This window comes from Caretta caretta, chromosome 1 (genome assembly GCF_965140235.1).
Source record: "Caretta caretta isolate rCarCar2 chromosome 1, rCarCar1.hap1, whole genome shotgun sequence".
Lineage (NCBI taxonomy): Eukaryota > Metazoa > Chordata > Testudines > Cheloniidae > Caretta > Caretta caretta.
Window position 1 is genome coordinate 326,788,755 of NC_134206.1, and position 21,962 is coordinate 326,810,716.

A 21,962-nucleotide genomic window follows, 5' to 3' on the forward strand; every position below is an offset into this window, starting at 1 on the left:
ATTGGAATCCATATTTTAAAAAATAATTATTTTTTCCCACTTGGGCAGGCTAGCATTTCCTAAAAGTATGAATCAACTTAAAATTATTGAATTCTATGAAGTTGCAGCAGGTAGAATATTAACAACTGGCTTTTCCATCTGCAAAAGCATCTTGAATATCACAGTATACCAAAAGGTGTCTCAACAAAAAAAAAATGGATTTCAAGATTACTCCACTTATTTTAAAATGTCTTTGTAAAGTGTATGGATGTCAGCAACAGCCTTCTTACAATGTCTCCTTATATTTTACAAATAAACTGTTTAAAAATATGCTATACCAGTTCCATCACCAGTGAGCATTTAAGAATAAAAATAAGAAATATCACCATGACTTTTTTGTTTTAAAAATAACTACTCCATGATTATTATAATAAGGCTCGTCCTGCAAATTGTAGGTATGTTCTGTATGTTACTGTAAAATAACCACATAGGGGTGTAACAGGGATTGTTACTAGTGCTTTCTTTTTTTTTTTTTTTTTAAATGGGCCTAATTTTCTTGAAGACTTCCGGTTCTTTTCTCAACTCCTTACCTAGTCAAAACTCCCAGGATCATATTAGAGACAGTTAATGCAAACATCATTAACACAGTAGACCATTCTGGGCCCCGTGAAGTCATTACAGTCTAATACGTGAATAGGCTTCTATGCAAGTGCACTAAATGTCACATTTGTTTAATGAGAAAAAGCTGTTTTTGTCAGTTATCACTTTTCTAAATGACACAACTCCATTTTCTCTCTTTATAATAGACAAAAGCACACTATGCATTAATGGCCCACAAGAGTTGGTCTGTTTTTTTTTGAAGTGTTGTTTTTCAGACATAGGCATGCAGAAAAAAAGTGTCCCGAACCATTGTTTTCCTCCAAATGTTATAATATAAAAGTAATTGCTGATTTTTCCCTCTACAATATTAACTCACTTTTTTCTACTGAATTGAACCCATCTATTAAAATACAAAGCTGTCATTCCTTTGCTAGTCAGCTTTCATTCATTAAGAAGTCAACTATTGATAAAAAAAGGTACAGTATAACCTTGCCAACCATCACACACTAAAGGTAGCACCAAAAATATCTTTCCTCGCTTTTAGTGAATGCTCCTGTTTGCTAATGGTTCATTAGCTTGATAAAATATACAATATTGCAGTACATGAAATATTATCATGTAATTAAAACTACAAATGCAAACATAAACTAGGTATTGTGATGCATTATCCTTCTTTAATGTGTGTGTCACTTACCACAGGCACCAGCCCTGCAAACATACATGTAAGGGACTTTGCATTTATGTTATGCTGTTCCCACATTTTCAGTTTTCAATATGGCAAATACTTCTGTGCTGACCACCACAGCATAGCAGAAGTTGCAGGGAAGAACCTAGCGGTTTTGGAAGCAGGATAGGGAGCATGGGTGTCAGTTTGGGAGTGTGGGATAAGCACACTATCTGTTTTGGTTAAAATGATCAACAGTAAAATAGTTCACAGCTGAAAGTGTCAGTATTGTTTTCTTTAGGTTTCAAATTTAACTCACTGAGATTAATGGAGCTAGTTCACCTCTCCAGTGTTGCCAGCTCACAACTTTATAGGTTTCCTAACTGGAGATTTTCTTAAAGCATCAGCTTGTCAATTCATTTTTTTTTTTTAAATGAAAGCTAAGTTTCTCACCTTCATGGCTGTGGAGAAACATTTGAAAACAGGAAACCCAAAGGCTACAAACCCAGACAACAAATAAAAATAACCCAAAAGTTAGGGTTTTTTTTAATTTAATCATTTCTGTGGGGCCAACTCATGATTTCTGAATGCTTAGGCTTGACAATATTGCATCTCAGAACTCAGGCCAACTTGGCACAACAACATTGGTTTACAATCCTTTGATATTTTCTTTGCACCCATCGCCACCAGAAACATTCTTTAAAAAAAAAAAAGTAAGCTTAGATTCTTGACCAATTCTGTAACAATGGGAGAATTCGATGGCAAATTCCATGACCCTGGAATTGCAGGATGCCTGAAGTCTTAACAACAGTCATTCTACATACAGTATTTTTTTTCAGCAAACCAAATAACTAACTTAGAGAAACTTAAGTTAGTTATCTGTGAACACATATTATTAATGTTACAGCATACTTAACATAATAGCCATAATCATCATCATGTTTCAATAGTTCTACAGGCCAATGAAAACATGCAACTTTACCAAACCTACCTGATGCCCGTCTAATGAACCGGTTTATCGCTGGAGCTGAAAGAAAAATAGAAAGACATAATTAGATTATTTTATTAATAGTTTAAAGACAGAACTTTAAAAAATAACACTATATAAAAATAGCATCATTTTGTTGAACAATTCGCTGTAGATTTTTAGAGAAACATGCTAGTTGTCCTCAGTCTAAATATGTGAACCCAAAGTCGCAATGGGTGTTATGGTCAATTATCACTGATATTTAAAGAAATTAAGATTAAAAAAAACATTTTCACTCTCTTTTTAAGCATTACTAGATGCATGTACTTATTGCCATGTCTCATTATGAAATATTTTATATTTGCATCGGTTACTTAAATAACTAGGACTGCAAGAAGCCAACGTCTATAAACGGTGCAAACTTGGATGCAAACATTTAATAGAGTGGATTTTATTTTTACAAAATTTATAGATCTAGATATCAGTTAACTTAAAGATGCTCTTGTATAATAAAAGACCATCCTGAAATCCCACCTGAGGAACCAAAAGTTACACAGGTCAGTAACTGTTCACATAAGTCAAGAACAATGCCAAAAAAGCTCCATGTGTAGCTCCAAGGCACCAATGATTGTCCCATGTCCAATTACCTATAAATGTGCCCTATACACACACTGAGAAAACAGAGATTCCCAGCTTGTTTCTAACCCTGACAGGCTGCAAGATGTATACAATTTTGACTACTTTCTTGAGGGGGAGAGGGGATTGCCTCCACTTCAACTCCCGCCTAGTGTTACCAGCACGCTCAAGTACTGCTAGAGCTAGAAACCAATGTTTTATGTATTATACCATCTAAATGCACCCTAGAATCTGAATTCAAATGATAATAAATTATTTCTAACCCGAGCAGGTTAAGAGATCAATTGTTAAAATCTTAACAGAACTGAAAGAGAGAACAAGATGATAATCAGATGACCTATTTTAAAGTGTGGGTCACCTACTTTTACATAAATATTCCTTCTTATTAGTGTTAACTGTATAAAACCCTCTCAATCATTCTGTATGAACATTAAATGAAGAAAATATTGAATTTTTTTCTCTACTTAATTTCAGTGGGGTTTATATAGCATTTCTTGAATGTAGACATATGCACACAGAACTAAGTACTGCTTAAGAAATAGGAAAGTCTGAATCCCATGGAGCTGCTAATAGCCTCTCAAACTCTGTTGGGAGAGGGAACAAGAGCAGAGTTATACATTTTGGTTCAAATTCACAGATGGTAGTGGAAGGTCCTGGTAGCCAGAAGCATACCAGGAGACTAGACTGCAGTGATGCCAAGGGGCCACAATTCCATCACAAGGAAAAGCAGCCTGTCAGGAACCAACCAGCACAGGTGGGGGTGTATACAATATCCATAGTCTCAGAGCCTTCTCCCAGTCATTCCCACTGGCAAATATTAAATCTAGCCCCACCCTAGCAGAAACTTTTGTGGAGGGCAGAGGATGAAATAATGACTGCTTTTTGCAGGGGTGAATCTCATCTTGAGTGTAATGGATTTGGCAGGCATCACTGGGCCAGGTTCAGACCTCCACCTGCCCAATGTAAATTAAATTTTGTGGCTCTCTTAAAAAATAATGCAAAAATAAACTTGAAGTTGCATGATGGTTCCAAGTTATGTCATAGCTAACCTATGAAACCAATGCCTGTGTTTTTCTTATTCTTATCTTCCCTTCCTTCTTCCCTCCTTTTGTTAGTCACACTAACTTGTTACACCTTTTCTCGATTTAGATTGTCAGCTCCTCATGACAAACTATCACTACATGTTTGTGCAGCACCTGACATAATGGGGTTCTTATCCAGTTTGGGGCATCTAGGTAAAACAACAACTACTACTGCTTCAGAAATGTTAGGTGACACACGCTTTCCAGACCAGTACATTTTTCCAAGACAGGATCCTCTGGGTAGGAGGTGAACTCACACAAATGGATCTCTGAACTCAGTCTTCGTTAACCAAGGACAACAAAGGTGAGTGGGGTGCAATGGAGGGAGAAGGGAGGCACGCTGTTGGAATTATTAATAATATTTAAGGCCCTACTTAATTTGCGATATTGAGGAAATTGCAGTTCCTGCAATATAAGGCTTCCACCACAATTTTGATGGTGGGAACCCCCTGGCTCTCAGCCCCAGGCTGCCAACAGTGGGAGTCTCCTAGCTCTCAGCCCCAGGCTGTTGCTGTTAACCCTTTTCCAAATTACCGCAAATAATAGCATCCATTATTACTTTTCCACGATTTTCCATGGCTTTTCCACAACTCAGCTGCAATTTTTTGACAATCATCCCACGATTCAAGTAGGGGCTTAATAATATTGGAAATTAGTAATATTAATATGGGAAATCACCCAACACCAATTTAACCATGAATTCTTTATCAAATCCAAAGGCCAAATGGTACTTCATGCAATTGCCTTAAAAGCTTAACTAATAAGCAATTTACAACACCCAAGCAGTAACAAAACATTTATAAGTATTTGATCAAGATACTAGCAAACAGGCTAAACCAAGGGTACTCAGACCCATGTTGGTTGGCTCCAGCCCGGTCAGGCAGGTATTAGCAATGAACCCTTTAAGAGCTGACTTCTTGTACCCTTTAACAAACAAGTGATGTCATTTCCAATTACTGACTTCAGCTAAAAACAATTTGAGAGAATTCACCCTTATTTCCAGTCTTAACCCAGATAAGATTTACAAACTCCTTTCTTTGCAAGACCTTTCCTCTGTAACTCTTCCCCTCCTTTCTAAGGACCAACAGCTTTTTCATTGAACCTGAGTTCACATAGGAGATAACACTAGCTGTGGGGTGGGAAAGGGCTGTATTGGCTCATTTTAAGACAGATACTCTTTATTTAGTTTAAAACCATCTGCAGTTACTCCTATCGGTCAGAGGCCTACTTTTTAGAAACTGCCCCTTACAACAGAACCTCAGAGTTACGGACACCTTGGGAATGGATGTTGTCCGTAACTCTGAAATGTTTGTAACTTTGAACAAAGCGCAGTTAGGGCTCCAGATCCAGCAGATGACCCTCCAGGCCAGGATTCAGTAACAGCTGAGCAACCTAGTCAACCCCGGCATAAATTTGCTAGCGTGAGAGACAGAGAGAGAAAGAGAGAGAGAGCGAGAGCGCGCAGCATGTCCCCCTCCCGGCCAGGGCTAAAAACAGCACATCCCTCTCCCAGCGGGATGGGGGGAGGGTTGAAAGCTGCACCGACCTCAACTCTGCTCCTGCTCTGCTGGCTCCAGCTGCCTTGAGCTGGCAGTCCCAGTGTCTTCCTGTAAATGGCTGCCTCTCGAGAAAGGATGCCAATCCTCCTGATTTGGCCGGGAGTCTCCTGGAATTGGGCTCAATCTCCCGGAGGCTACTGAAGCCAATTCAGGAGATTTTAGGCCTCTAAAAGTCCAGCGGCATAGCAGGGTTAAGGCAGTTCCCTACCTGTCCTGGCTCCACGCCGCTCCTGGAAGCTGCGATATGTGCAGCAGCGGCTCCTAGGCAGAAGCTCAGCCAAGGGGTCTCTGCACACTGCCCCCACCCTGAGCGCTGATTCTGCAGCTCCCGTTGTCCGGGAACAGGGAACCGTGGCCAATGGGAACTCCGGGGGCGGTGCTTGCAGGCAGGGGCAATGCACAGAACCGCCTGGCCGCTCCGGAGCCTAGGAGCTGCTGCCAGACATGTTGCCGCTTGTGGGAGCCACCTAAGGTAAGTGCTGCCTGGTTGGAGCCTGCACCCCGAACTCCCTCCCGCATCCCAACCCCCTGCCCCATCCCTGAGTCCCCTCCCACACCCAAACTCCCTCCCAGAGCCCTCACCCCAAGCCTCCTGCCCCAGGTCGGAATCCCTATAGCAGTAATATTACAAATATAAAATGTATCCCTTAAATTTCATAAGTACACCTCACCAAATTTACCTATCATTCTGTTCCTGTTCTTTAAGGTTACATTTTTTATTAAAATTATCAAACAGCCTCCAACTCCAGATTACAACCAACTGGCAGGACACTGAACAGGGAGCAACTCTCAAATATCAGAGTAGTTTCAGAGACAGTGCTGGAGGATGCTCAAAAGATGTGGACATTCATATATCAGAAGCTGCTGTCATGTTTCAGGCCCTTCAGCAGCCTCTGTGTGGACACTGTGATGTCAAGCTTGCCACAAAGCTGCTGACCTACAGAACCAGAGTTATATTAACTTTATTGTACAAAAGTGAAACATGGGCACTGAGGATGGTGAAGAACACTGGACTGATATTTTCAATTCTTGTCATCTTTGTCAGCTATTCCACATTAAGTGGAAGGACAAGATCAGAAATGAAGATATTCTAAGTCGAACCCACTAACCATCTCCATTAGCACTGGTTCAGTTCTGGCGGCTTTCTTGGTATGGACATATTATTAAAAAAGGAATACCAATGAATTCTAAAGGATGTACACCAAGGAATGCTGCTACACAGCCAGTGATCATGTGGGTGCCAAAAGGTTTGTTGGCATGATAAGATTGCTAGTGATGGACAGAAACTAAATATTCAGCCAGATCATCCTAAGAACTTACCCAGAGATTGATCCAGGTGGCACTTGATCTTCCAAGAGGATACATCCCTTTGGGATGGGATTTACCATGATGATGATGATTCTATTCTTGTTCTTTAAGCTTACATTTTTGATTAAAAACAAGAATAACAAAATACAAACAAAACCATCGCTTGGGCCCTCAGCAATCTTTACCCCGAATGGCAAAACACAGTCCTACTGATGTGCACATATATGTAATACTCTGCTACTGAAGACAAAAGTTTGGATAACCGTCCTCCTGTCGGGTTCCATGATAGAGAAACAATCCTTAAACTTCTCCACTAAAGGGAAAAGGGGCTGCATCTCCCCCAAATGATAAGATGTACCCATGAGAAAGTGCCACCAGATGGCTCCCTACAAAGAAAGACATTACTACAACAGGAAGCACTGCTGGGGCAGGCTCCCCAAGAAGACTTCATTGCTAAAGAGGTATCGAACAGCAGCAGCGCTAGTTCTGCTGGGGACACAGAAGAGTATGTGCATGTGCATTTACATGCATGGATGTGGTACTGTATGAGATGCTGTAAAAAAAAAAAAAAAAAAATCAGAAAGTCCAGCAGTAAGAGGTTGGGGAGCCACCCCCTGAGTGAAGGACTGTGCTGGAGCCCAGGTTTTGTAAGCCATGGTGTGAGGGAGAAAAACGAAATCGAGCTGGAATTGATTTGGATTTTGCAAGACAAACAGTTGCTGGTTGGGGAAAATTCTACTATGTGGAATGTGCTGGGGTAATAACAAATTTTAAAAAACAAAGTGTCAGCCTACAACTTTAAAACACGTACCACCACCACCACATGTTTATTAACATTCACATTGCTAAAGACATCATACCAACACATCAGCTGCTCCTTCAAGCAGCAGAGTAAGAAAAGGTGCACAGACACCTGCTACCTTGCTCAACAGGAGAGTAACTTGATAGGATAAGCACTGTGGTGAACAGAAGGAAGGAAGAGGGAATACATGCTGCGGAAATGCAATGGTGGCCCCTTCTTCCCCACAGACTCTCTGCCTCTCATTAGCCAGACAGGAAAAAAGAAGCTGATCAGCCCCTCATTAATTTAAACATTTTTATGGGTCTTTTGGACTCTCTCACTCCATTTCAGCTTTCCTACCCTCTCTCCCTGTGGTTGTAGTATAGAAGCTGTGTTTTTAGGATGCTGTAGGTATGGGTCAGGAAGAAATGCTAGCAGGAAGTCCCAGCAAACATTAAGCCATACAAAGATTCCAACATATTCCAGTTTTAAAATTTTTACATTAAATGCAATTTTATATTGACTTTAAAATTCTTGTATTTTTAAAATACTATTACAAAGCAGCTCCATTGTATTCTTCTTTTGACATATATTTGCAGCTAATCATTATGCTGCAAATTGGCTAGTTATTTAACCTTGCCTATCATGAAAAAAATGGCATGTACACCTTGCATCCCTTATCTGTGAAAAACAGTTTCTGCTATTATTCAAAACTGTTGGTGTGCATAATGCTTTACATACAAATAAAAAAACAAAAGCCCTGCCTGAAGGAGCTTTCAATTTGTTTTAGACTGGTAACCCAACATGCTGAAAGTGGCTGTAGGAGCAAACAGAACAATAGGAAGGGAATACTGCTCTTGGAGAGCATATTTGTTTCCACATAAGCAGATCTACAATTTTTTCCTTTTTTAAAAACAAGAAACTTAAATTTTGTTTGATGGATTAATTTTCTGTGTCAGAATATAAAAGTAGGTTAAAGAAAATGCTTGTTATATTTAATTGTTCTTGTTATCTGAAGCATGCATTATGATGCACAGTACTGTCAGACATTTTTGCTTTATAAGTTCATCCTGGTATTACTGCTTATACCAATGTACTCAGTCCTTGTCTCATAAGAACCACTCAAAGTCATTTAGCTAAGGGGAAAAAAGTTATTCAAATCTCTGCTTCCAATTTTAAACTATATCGGAGGCTGCAACAGGTTAACCTGTGCAATGATTTTTCACAGACAGGCTGCAAAACCTAAATTGTAAGGAAACCCTGATCTGGTGAACTTAGTGCCCCCTACACCCACTAGCCATTCCAGAGGTTGTCATGCGTGAGCTGTCAAGCATGCTCAATAAGTACATGAGAATTCACCATGTATTCAATTATCATCATTAAGGCTACGATTTTGTCAGGCATGTTTTTAGTAAAAGTCAGCGACAGGTCATGGGCAATAAACAAAATGTCACAGATGCCATGACCAGTCCCTGACTTTTACTAAAAACATCCCTGACAAAATGGGGAAGGAGAAGGATCCAGCACCCTGACCCATCTCCCCTGCAGTGGCTGGGAGCTGCAGGGACCCCATTACCCAGTGGCTGGGAGAGGTCCCACACCGCCCTGCAGGGCTGGAGTTGGGAGGGTCCCCACCACCACCCTGCGGGACTGGAGTTGGGGGGAGGGGACCCTGCTAGTGGCAGAGTCTGGGGAGCTGTGGGAGGCTCCTGGCTGCAGCTCCAGGGTCCTTCTGCTGCCACCGCTGGCAGCTGGGAGTAGCCCACTGCTCACGACAGCAGAGGAGCTGCAGGGAGGACCCTGCCAGTGGTGGTGGCCAGGGAACTGCGGAGGTAGGGGGGGCACCAGGGGTCCCCTCCTCCCACTGAGCAGCTCCAGGGTCCCTCTGCCACCGCCGCTGGTGGCTGGGAGCTGCAAGGGGGACACCAGCCAGCAGCGGTGGCTGGGCAGCTCAGGGTTGCCAGCAGTGGCTGTTCAATTGCAGGGTCCCGCTGCCCACAGGAGGGTCCCCCGCCACCCACGGAGGCTGGGCTGCTGTGGGATCCCCAATGTCAAGGAGGTTGCTGTCTGTGACTTCCACAACCCCCATGACATAATCTTAGCCTTAGTTATCACTAGGGTTCAGAGTCAATGTTTAATGAGACAAACTGGGCAATTCACACCTGTCCTACAGATATTGTTTGTCTATCTGCAGACTCCAGGAAACAACCTGCTTAAACCCACACTTGGAAGGTTTCCTTTACAAACTTAACAGCTAGATATTTAGGCAAAGTTTTTTTAGAAAATGGGTGCCTAAAACATGATCTAACTTGCAGACCTGTTGACCACCCAGCAGCTCCCGTTCATTTCAGTGGAAGCTACTGGGAGCTCAGCATTTAAGAGTATACAGTCTAATTTTAGGCTCCTATTTAAAAAAAAAGTTAGGCCCCAATTTATAATTTCTGTACAAGTTTCAGAGGGGTAGCCATGTTAGTCTGTTTCAGCAAAAACAACGAGGAGTCTTATGGCACCTTAAAGACTAACAAATTTATTAGAGCATAAGCTTTCATGGGCTATGACCCACTTCCTCCATATATCTGAAGAAGTGGGTCATAGCCCACAAAAGCATATGCTCTAATAAATTTGTTAATCTTTGTACAGTAGCCACAAGTTTAATTTATTAAAGAGAATACAAATGACACCTAGTTGCGACATGTAAATGGACGAGATGATGCAGATGTGAACCTCCTTATTTATTACATCAGCACCTGCTGTTGCACACATCCAGTGCCTGGGGGATTTTATTAGTGTCTCATCTCTTCTGTAAGGCTTGGTCTACGCTTAGGGTGACCAGATGGCAAGTGTGAAAAATTGGGATGGGGGTGAGGGATAATAGGCACCTATTTAAAACAAAGCCCAAATATCAGGACTGTCCCTATAAAATTTGGAGATCTGGTCACCCTGTCTACATGACCAACTTATGTCAGTATAACTACTGGTGTCGACAGTGCTATGTCGAAAGAGGGCTTCTCCCATCAACATAGCTACCGCCTCTCGGGGAGGTGGAGTACCTATCCCAACAGGGGAAGCGCTCACTTGGGCGTAGGTAGTGTCTTCACTAAGGGCATGGCTACACTTGAAGATGTAGAGTGCTTTGAGTTAGAACAGCCTTCGTAGAGCACAGTAGGGAAAGCGCTGCAATCTGTCCACACTAACAGCTACAAGTGCACCGGTGTGGCCACATTAGCAGCTCTTGCAATGGCCACAGAGAGCAGTGCATAGCTATCCCAGCAAACAAGTGGCTGCAACGTGCTTTTCAAATGGGGGGTGGGGTGGGGTGGAGTGTGACAGGGAGTGTGTTGTGTGTATGTGGGGGGAGAGAGAGTGGGTTTTTGGGGGGTTGAGAGCATGTCAGCATGCTGTCTTGTAAGTTCAGACAGCAGCAGACCCCCGATGCTCCCTGCCTCTCTCTCTATCTCTCTCTCTCTCACAGCATTCCACAGTAATGGTTGCTTTGTCTCGGAGCAGATAAGCATGCCTGTTGTCAGAAACTGAGCTTTCAAAGGGCATATCCTCATTCCTGCAGCGATGCCAAAACAATGAGAAGAGTGGCCATTTGACTTAAGGGGATTATGGGACGTTTCCGGGGGCTGATCAGAGCACAGTAATGCAACACCTCGTTCACACTGACGCCCGGGAGTTTCAGCCAAGGCGCAACAAGCGTTAATCTTCTCACCGAGGTGGAGTACCAGGAGCTCTCTAGCCATGGAATCAGAGTGCTCTACGTGCCTTGCCAGTGTGGATGGGTTGTGAGCTAGGGCGCCCGGGGCTGCTTTAATGCGCTGTAACTCGCAAGTGTAGCCAAGTCCTAAGCACTACAGCAGTGCACCTACACCAGTGCAGCTTACACTGCAGCACTGTAAGTGTAGACAAGCCCTAAGACAGCAGCAGTGACCAGAACTGCTTCCCCCTGACCACTAATCTATGTTTAGTCAGAATCTTTTCTTTCAAATGCAGGCTTCCCTATTGTTATTCACATCTTTGTCACCTTGTCATCAGAATGCTACAATGCAATCTACATGGCTATCACCTTAAAATCTTTCAAAAACTTAGCTAAATATAGAAAGCTGCTCTCCAGTTGTTAGGAGTATCTTTCCAAAAATATATTACATATAAATACTTAAATTAGATCAGAAAAAGTACATATATGCATAGGTGATTTTTAATTTGAATTAGCTACCTATTAGTTTTTGGGTGGAATTTAAGATTTTGCTCTTGACTTATGGTTTAAAGTCTAAATGGCCTGGGATCTGCATAGCTAAGAGTACCTCTTGTACACCTAATATTTACTCTCAACAGATCTGAAATAATCAAATTTGCAAACGTTCAGCACATGCACAAGGCCCAACAATTTTCTCAGGTGTTTGAGGAAGGCTGAGAATTCTGGGGTGGCTGGGATCATTAGAGAGGATGGAGTCTTTTAAAAAACAAAACAGACCAACGTAATTGTTTGAAGGTTGTTTTGTTTTGTTTAACTGGAAGGTGGGGTTGTTTGAGGTTATCTTACAATATTTTTCTATCTAGGCTCTTGCATGGGCCCTAAACCTACAGTATATGAGCACCTTCCACACAAAACAAATTTATCCTCACAACATTCTGTGAGGCAGGGAAGTATTTTCTCAATTTTACAGATTGGAAACTGAGGCACAGAGAGATGGACTTCCCCAAGGTGACTTAGGGTATGTCAAGGGGAAAGGGTCTCAGAGCCTGGGCTCCAGTCCGAGCCCAAGCATCTACAGTGCAATTTTATAGCTCTGCAGTCCAACACACACCTCCCCCCCCCCCCCCCCCCCCCGCGAGCCTGAGTCAGCTGACCTAAGCTCTGAGATCAGTGACACAGGCTTTTTATCACAGCATAGACACACCCTTAGAGAGTGTGTGTGAAAACCAGGACCTGAGCCAGGTTCTTGAGTCCCACTCCAGCTCCTTAACCAGAAGTCCATACTTCTATTTAAGAATTTGTATGAGCTGTATTTACTAATAATATATGAAGCCCCTAGATCCTTAGGATAGGTGCTCTTATAGTCACTGAAAACAAATAATCAATGCTAGGAAACTGGCCACTTTCCCAGTTGATATAATCTGGGGACTGTCTAATTTCCATGGTTTTGTTGAAGTGACTGGACATATGAAGCGAAGTATGGGTTATGAAGCGTAGAGCATTAAAGCCAGCCAGTGGAAAATACTGGACTAGAATGCATAGTCTCCCAACAGACAGCTAAGTGGTCCTTCCCCTAGGCTATAGGTCATTTTGATTGGGAACATATTAACAGCAACAGCAAGGAAATGGTGAGGGGGGATCCCTTTTGCTAGCTGCTTGGCAGTCATCACTCTTCTCAGCTTATAAAAATGTAACAAATTACCTGTGAAGTTTCCTAAGCAGTGCACATGTACAGAACCAACAGAATTTTCACAGACTTAAGACTTACAAAATCTAGTATCCATTTGTAAGTAACATTTTTTTAAAATTACCATGATTTTCAATTAGCTTTCACCAGACCACTGGGTATGTCTACACTGCAATTAAACACCCGCACCTGGCTTTTATCTGCTGACTCGGGCTCATGGGGCTCGCGCTGCAGGACTATAAAAATTGCAGCATAGACTTTTGGGCTCAGGCTGGAGCACAAGCCCTGGCACTCTCTGACCTTCTGAGGTAATGTCTACACAGGGGTCCCAGAGCTCAGGTTCCAGCCCAAGCCCAAATGTCTATGCTGCAACTTTATAGCCCTACAGCCCCAGCCTGAGTCAGCTGACACAGGCCAGCCGCAGGTGTTTAATTGCAGTGTAGACATACCCTGAAAGGACAGCTACAATGTAGGGATTGTTACCAACTCCTGAGACACTAGGACTGTTAAAAAAAAGTCACAATTTTTTTTAAGTGGTAAGAAAAGTATTGTTCTGTTCTCTTCAATCTCAAACAGCTGAACTGATTTTGCTCAAACTTTCCACCAAATTCACTAGTGAGCCAGCCCCCACCAAAATCTCAGTCCAAAAGGCTGACAAAGTTACAAGAAGCTGAAAAAGGCCCCTTAGAATGTTAACACCTGTAAATGCTTGGCTATAGGCATTGTTATTGCTCCTATCATAAGTTAGCATCTTATTTCATTGCTTTATTCTGCAAAAGCCACCTACAACAGCCTATACCCAGCATGAACGCACAGCTAAATTGGCTTAGAACTTCCCTTAAGCTTAGACTGAACCTAAGAAAGACTATGTTGCTAGGTCAAAAGAAAAAAGTACTTGGGTGCTGATAATAGGATTAAAATACATAAATTAAAGAAAAATAATAATATAAAAATGTAAGTTAATAAAGATACTGAATCGTAAGTACAGAATTAACAAGTACACAATGAAAAATATTACAAAATACACTTGTCTAAGGTGCAGAAAAATGACTATTGTTATGTGATCCTATCATATTCTTCTTCACTCAATTAAAAGGTCACTCACAACTAGATGAGATCACAATAGATATGGGCTTATAGTGAGGAGTGAGAGTAAAATCCCTGAATCAGAGTAAAGTAAAGTAAACTAGTCACAGTAGGCTGACCTTAAACAAGACATGGAAGAAGCGAAAAGTATATTTTGGAGGCAGAGAAATTTTGTGGAATACTGTAAACTTATGTTCTTTCCCAAAAAATATATCAGTAGGTAAACTAAGGATACATTACTATATTAGATCAATAATGATTCTTTACTGTCAGGATATAAAGGTTAAGATATAATGGTTGACACTAAAAATTCCTGCAGAATAAAATAGCAACACCTTCCTCAGCCATGATGTAACTGGTTCTCCCTATTCTTTCTTTGGCTTGAAATGATCTCAGCCAATTACAGTAAATAGTTTTCCTGCTACAGAATTCTATCCAGATTTAGAATGCTTACATATGGAATGAACACCTTGTGCTCAGCTGCATAATTAGCTTCATTAACATGCCATCTGACGCCTTTTATAACAGCAGCTAAATTCTGACTGGGCTAAGTCTAACTAAAAACTCAGAACGAACATGGAATTGAATAGTATGTGCAAAATGAAACAACCTGAAACACATCATCAATGACAGTTACAAATATTTAAATTAAAATTTACTTAATCTACAATGCATATTTCTGTTCTACAAATGTCAATATCTCTTACCTCGCTCTCCCCCCCTCCTCCTCCTTTTTCCCCCTTAAAGTTCCTCCCATCCACATATTCCCTAGCAGGCACAAAATAATATAAATTCTAAATTAGCATCTTTATGCTTATTCTGTACAATCTTCCACACTACTCTCAGATGTATATAAACTAGAATGAAGGGGAGAGGGTTGTTAAACTTCTTATAAATATATTTATGATTATTCATGGCGGTCCCTACTAGTTGACCTGGAAATAAAAAGGTCTGAGCTATCACTAAGGAAACTGATGGTCTACATTGGGTTTACATTACCCAGTTCAGAAGAGTTGAATGTACTGTAGTAGAAAGGATGCCAGCTGCACTCTTCAGTTTGCTGCCAATTTTTATCACTGAATGATCCTGCAGCCAACACAAATTCAGGACGAGCTCCTCAGCTAGTATAAATAAGTCTTTTTAAGACTGAGAATTTGAAGTCAACAGAGCCTCACCCATTTACACCAGCTGAAGATCTGATGGCAAGTTTATATTTAAAAAGAACAAAATGATGCAGAGAAACACTATATTACCATGAGAGAGCTGCATATTGGAGAGGCATATGGGGCTAACTGCAGAGTTCTATTGTGTAAGACAGGAAACGAAGAGTATACTTTTAAAACACCTCTTACTGGACAAGTCAGAGGTATTTAAAGAGTAGTGAATGAAGGGCATATCAACTCATGGGGTTATGTCTAACCCGGGGTAATCAATTATTTTTTGTAAAGGACCAAGTTTCTTGGTCAAGGTATAGTGAAGGTCTGGACTCCAGAGAAACATTTTTCACATGGCAAGTGCTCCTGTTCAATGAACACATACAAGGCTACATAATATACCCAGGGCCTATTGCTTAAATTTTTAGTGCATTTTAAATGAAAAATCAAATCACAGTATAACCTAAAAATAACCTTGAGAAAGTAGATAGATAAAATGTCAAATAGATGCAAATATTAACATTAAAACACTTTCAGACAACTGTTTTAAGTTTTGAATGTGTTTTGTCAAATAACATTATTATAGGCAATGTGTATATAGATAGATAAACATTCAAAACTCTCAAGCCTTTTGTGGTTTATTTAATATAAGTATCAGAGTTTGAAAGAAAACAACACTTAGTACACATAAATGCTTTATCTTTTATGATTCAAGCCTTTCCAATAACAAATACACACCCACCTACACATGTATTAAGCAAAAGATTCATGAATAATTTCTGTGAAATACCTGTTAAAACTGTAGTATCACAACTGAAAATGTAATTTTATATGGCAATACAAATTTAAAATGAAATATGAATGAATATTGTATAATTATACTACTTGCCATGAGTGGGAAAAAGTGATAGGTCCTCTGTTGGAAAAGGTTTGGAGTGAGTTCAGTCAAGGCAAAAAGGAGGCAATTGCACAGATGATTATCAGTCAGAATGGAGAGAATACACAGCTGTCTCACAGACATATGTCTAGCCAAACTTAGTCAAAATGTTAAAGGCCACCTTCCTCAAGTGTGCATAACTGGAGTGCAACACAAGAGTTATCTAGAAAGTTTCATATGTAGTGTCAGTGTGCCGCGCCTTAAGCACTTCATCCGCTTGTAAATCAGTAAGCGCCAGCTGTAATTTTGCCTTTTCAACGTCTGGAAAGGATGCTTTTACTTGATCACACTAAGTGCCAAAAATGGGTTTGTTACAAACAGGAAGATGTCTTTAACACTTTCTAATTCTTGGAATCTCTGCTGGAAGATTTGAAGAAGCCTGTCCAGAGATGATGCCATCTGATTCACATCTGCAGTGTCCCAGCAGTTTAGCAACGTCAGGAAATGTAGCATCTCTGCAATGTCCAAATCACTTTTGAAGAGACTCTGTTTTGAAATGAAGTGACACTGCTGTGGAGATCCACTACATTGTGATTTCACCCCATAGGTTTAAGTTGAAATCATGTAAGTGGCCTATCAAATCAACAAAGATGTTCAGGATGCTCATGCTTGTGTAACACCAACAGACCCTGGTTGCTGGCAGGTGGGATCGAACCTGGGACCTCTGAAGCTTAGTGCATGAGCCTCTACTGCATGAGCTAAAAGCCAACTGGCTATTAGCTAAGGCTGTAGAATAGACTTAATCTCTCTGTGTGTGGTCTCAGTGCCACTAGGTGGGACAGAACACCACACCCAGGAGGTGTTTGGGTTACGTACGTTCCCTAGCTGAGACTTCAGAGACTTCCCAGTTGAAATTCCAGATGAGCCCCCACTTGTAACGCTGACAGACCCCGGTCATCAGGGGGCGGGATTGAACCTGGAATCTCTGGAGCTTAGTGCATGAGCCTCTACTGCAGAGATCGGCAACTTTTGGCACACGACACGCCAGGGGAAGCCCCCCGGTGGGCCGGGCCGGTTTGTTTACCTGCACATCTGCAGGTTCAGCCGATCGCGGCTTCCACTGGCCACGGTTTGCCGCTCCAGGCTAATGGGAGATGCGGGAAGCTGCGGCCAGCACATACCTTGGCCCGCACTGCTTCCCGCAGCCCCCATTGGCCTGCAGCAGCGAACTCCGGCCAGTGGGAGCCGTGATCGGCCGAACCTGCGGACATGGCAGGTAAACAAACCGGCCTAGCCCACCAGGGGATTACCCTGGCGGGCCGCATGCCAAAGGTTGCTGATCCCTGCTCTGCTGCATGAGCTAAAAGCCAACTGGCTGATAGCTAAGGCTGTAGAGATGTAGAGCAATGCACAGGAAAGATAGGAAGGATGACAAGAGAGCACCCTGGCTTAACCAGGAGATCTTCAGTGATCTGAAACTCAAAAGAGTCCTAACAAAAAGTGGAAAGTAGGTCAAATTACAAAGGATGAATATAAAAAAACAACACAAGCATGTAGGGACAAAACTAGAAAGGCCAAGGCACAAAATGAGATTCAGATAGCTAGAGACATAAAGAGTAACAAGAAAACATTCTACAAATACATCAGAAGCAATAGGAAGACCAAGGACATATTAGGTCCATTACTCAATGAGTGGGGAAAGAAAATAACAGAAAATGTGCAAGTAGCAGAAATCCTACATGCCGTTTTTATTTCAATTTTCACCAGAAGATTGGTAGCTATCAGAATTCTAACATAGTGAACGCCAGTGAACATGAGGTAGATTCTGAGGGAAAGAACAAGTTAAAAATTACTCAGACAAGTTAGATGTTTTCAAGTCACCAGGACCTGATGAAATATATCCTAGAATACTCAAGGAGTTGACTCAAGGAATACTCAAGGAGATATCCGAGTCCTCAGCGATTATCTCTGAAAAGTCATGGAAAACGGGAGAGATTCCAGAGGACTGAAAAAGAGCAAATATAGTGCCTACCTATAAAAAGGGGAGTAAGGACAACCCGGGGAATTACAGACCAGCCAGTTTAACTTCAGTATCCACATAGATAATGGAGCAAATAAGTAAGCAATCAATTTGAAGACACCTAGATGATAATAAGGTAATAAGTAACAGTCAGCATGGATTTGTCAAGAACAAGTCATATCAAACCATTAGGAAAAACTTTCTGTCAGAGTAATTAAGCACTGGAACAACTTGCCCAGAGAGCTTGTGAAATCTCCATCACCTTGATCCCTTTAATCAATTGGTCCTTCAGCTCACATATAGATTGTGCCAGTCACAACACGTCTTCCATTCTTCTCTTATCCTGGACTTCCTTCTCCATGTGCAGCTATGCCTTTTCACGATAAAATTTTCCCATCTCTTTGGATGTTGGCCAAGTGGTTGTTTCAGTTCCTGTGGGAACTACTTAGAGACAGCTGTAGTCCATCGATTGTCCGCAAATCTGAGACAGTTTAACTGCTCTAGGTTGACGCTGATTCCGCCCTTCCAGTTCATCCGCCTCATTACCATTTTGAGGCAGGCTGTGAAGAGTTTTGATGAAACCATGTCTCCTTGCTTCACACTTCTTTTCACTGGGATGTGAAGGGGAGTGTCAAAGAGTTATATCCGTAGTGCAGTCAGAGTTTACTTCCTTTAGTAGTTTGATATAGTTTGTGTCGATGCCCTGCTCTGCAAGAGCTTTCAACACTGCATTGATCTCTACATTGTCGAACGCCTTTTCATAGTCAACGAAGGCAATGCATAAAGGGAATTTGTATTCCCTTGAGTGCTCCAATAGCTGGTTTATAGTGAAAATATGGTCCAATCTGCTGAAATTCCTTTGAAAGCCTGCCTCCTCTCTCAGCTGCTGCTCGTCCAGACTCTTAGAGTTGGTTTGTTATTATTTTGGTGAATAGCTTGTAGACATGTGAGAGCAGGCACATTGGACGATAATTCTTTAGACCTTCATAATCACCCTTCTTGTACAACAAAATGGTGTTGGACTCCTTCCAGCTGGATAGTATCTTCTGCATTTCCAAGAAATGGATAAACCTCTGAGCAAGAGTTTTCCAGAGGTCTTGGCCTCCAGCTCTTATCATTTCTAATGGACTACTTATTTAAATAAAATAAACAGGATTTGGCCTGGATGTCTTGTGGTATTTTAAACAGAAAATTGAAAAGGCAGACACATTAATTCAAATTCACCCACACATCTGCAAAATTAACTATAGTACATCTCAAATGCTTTTTTAAATTAAATTTTAAATTAATCTCATATGACCATCCACAAATTCTCTGAAAATGATATGCATTTAAAAATATGAATATATTTTTACATGTCAGACTAATGAAGCTGTCATGGACTGTCAAATCAATGATGCAAACATTTAAAAATGTGTTTTCATGATACAGTATAATGACTTAGGGCAACTTCTTCCACATTCATGTGGTCATAAGAGATATTTCAAAATGTGCAACAAAATTGTGATATGTGGGTCTAAATTAAATCCACAAAAGCAAAAAAAACTCATAGTTAAGGTGCAGGTTTGGGCTATAATGGTATGCAGGCCATATGGGAGCAGTGGTGCTGGAACTATTTTTATAGTGGGGGGGTGGAGATCATGTATTTGGGTTGTTATTACTACTTCAAGCCATGGGGTGTGTCAGCACCCTAAGCACCTCTAGTTCCAGCACCTATGTATGTGGGATTCTTTCCTGGGAAGCAGTGACTCTCAGTAAGATTTGTGGGTCATGGTGGATAGTAGCTGAACATGAGCTCCCAGTGCGACGCTTAGCCAAAAGAGCTAATGCAATCCTGGGATGCATAAAGAGGGAATCTCAAGTAACAGTAGAGGTTATTTTACCTCTATATTTGGCACTGGTGTGACCACTGCTGGAATACTGTGTTCAGTTCTGGTGCTTACAATTCAAGAAGGATGTTGATCAATTGGAGAGGGTTCAGAGAAGAGCCACGAGAATGATTAAAAGATTAGAAAACATGCCTTACAGTGACAGACTCAAACAGCTCAATCTATTTAGCTTAATAAAGAGAAGTTTAAGGGAGGACCTGATTATACTATATAATATTACACTGATCAAATGTTAAATAATGGGCTCTTGAGTCTAGCCAAGAAAGGTACAACATGATCCAGTGTCTGGAAGTTGAAGCTAGACAAATTCACACTGGAAATAAGATGTAAATTCTTAACGATGAAAGTAATTAACCATTGGAACAATTTACCAAGGGTCATGGTAGATTCTCCATCACTGACAATTTTTAAATCAAGATCGGATGTTTTTCTAAAAGATATCCTCTACGAATTATTTTTGGGGAAGTTCTGTGTCCTGTGGTACTCAGGAGGTCAGACTAGATGATCATAGTGGTCCTTTCTGGCCTTGGAATCTATTTATCTGTTTTCCCCTTGATGACCACCCTAGAGAAAAGGATGCTTCAGCAGTTAAGGTGCTAGTCTGAGACTGAGGAGACTTGTTTTCAATGCCCTGCTCTGCCACAGACTTCCTGTGAGAGCATGGGCAAGTCACGTAATCTCTCTGGGCTAGATTCACAAAGGTACTTAGGCAACTCACTGCCTTTTTAGGTGCCTGAGTCCAACACTTAAGCACAACTGACATTCACAAAACCACTGCACAGCTGCCAGCTAACCCCACAGGTTCCCATGGGGATTTAGGCACCAAAATTTCTGCTGGTGGGTGTGGTCAAAGCTGCCTAAATCCTGACACTGCTCAGTGTCTGATGGAACAGATATAGAATTGTCTTAACTGCGTTTTGGAGATTCTGCACGCTATATTTGCCATTTTATTTTCTGGTTATATTTTACTTCTCTTTTAATAGAAAAGGCAATACATGGTTATTAATGAAAACTGATTTCTGTCCATGTTGCCGTAATAGTTAGGATGTTTTAAACTTTTATTTCTTAATTATTGAAATAGCAAACACCTTTGTGAAATGCATATTTGCAAATATGTTAATTAAATGCAATGCTCCCAACATGAGGCCTAATATCATTGTTATGCAAATGGTAAAATGCTTTATGGATCAACATAGAATCTAACAACTTTGCTAAACTAGTGTGAGAAGCCATTAAGTACAGAATATGTATACTAATGTGGAATTAATTAATTACTGGCAGTGCACAAGCAAACCTTCAACCAACTCCAGAAGACAAGAATCATTCCTCCAAAGTCAATAATTTTTAATTATTTAAGCTAAAGGCGTTGTAAGAGTTCTTTAATTAAAAAGACTACTCTGAGAACTACAAACTTTTGTATAAAGAACAGGAGGATTGAGACTTTTTGAAAATAAAATTTCATTTCCTGTCAGACTCTAATATTAAAAATTGAGAGAATATTGCAGAGACTGGACTAAATAAAAAGAAACTTGAAATTAACTTTATTAGTTATCTGGATCTTTTCTGCCACAAGAACAACAAAGCAGTTAAAGAAATGTTGCATATTATCAAACAGACTGCAGTTCAGGAACTTAATGTGTCACCTAAGCAAACCCCCAAAGGCATGAAGCCAATGAAAGTGTGACAGCAACTAACTTGGAATCTAAACAACCCTGAAAAAGGTGCCACAAGTCCTCCTTTTCTTTTTGCGGATACAGACTAACACGGCTGCTACTCTAAAACCTGTCATTATGAAAGAGGTGTGTTTTCCTATAATTTTATTAAAATAAAAAGGAGAAGGGTACAAAAACTCTGAAGTGAGCACCACTCACACACAACTTCTGCTACCCTGCTCAGAAACAGCACTTCACAAGCAGATAAAAAAAAAACAGAGAAAACTCAAAAAGAAATCAATCCAAGAACTTCCCAAAGAC

At 41.0% G+C, this 21,962-nt stretch overlaps 1 protein-coding gene across 3 annotated transcripts in view; it reads right to left on the reverse strand.

The window, feature by feature from the left end:
- PRKAR2B (protein kinase cAMP-dependent type II regulatory subunit beta) overlaps positions 1-21,962 on the reverse strand; it is a 158,193-nt gene that overhangs the window by 119,676 nt on the left and 16,555 nt on the right. For all 3 annotated transcript variants that reach the window (XM_048836343.2, XM_048836340.2, XM_048836342.2), the window contains exon 2: positions 2,235-2,270. In XM_048836343.2, coding sequence (XP_048692300.1) covers positions 2,235-2,270 — 36 coding nt within the window. The remainder of the gene's footprint in view (positions 1-2,234; positions 2,271-21,962) is intronic.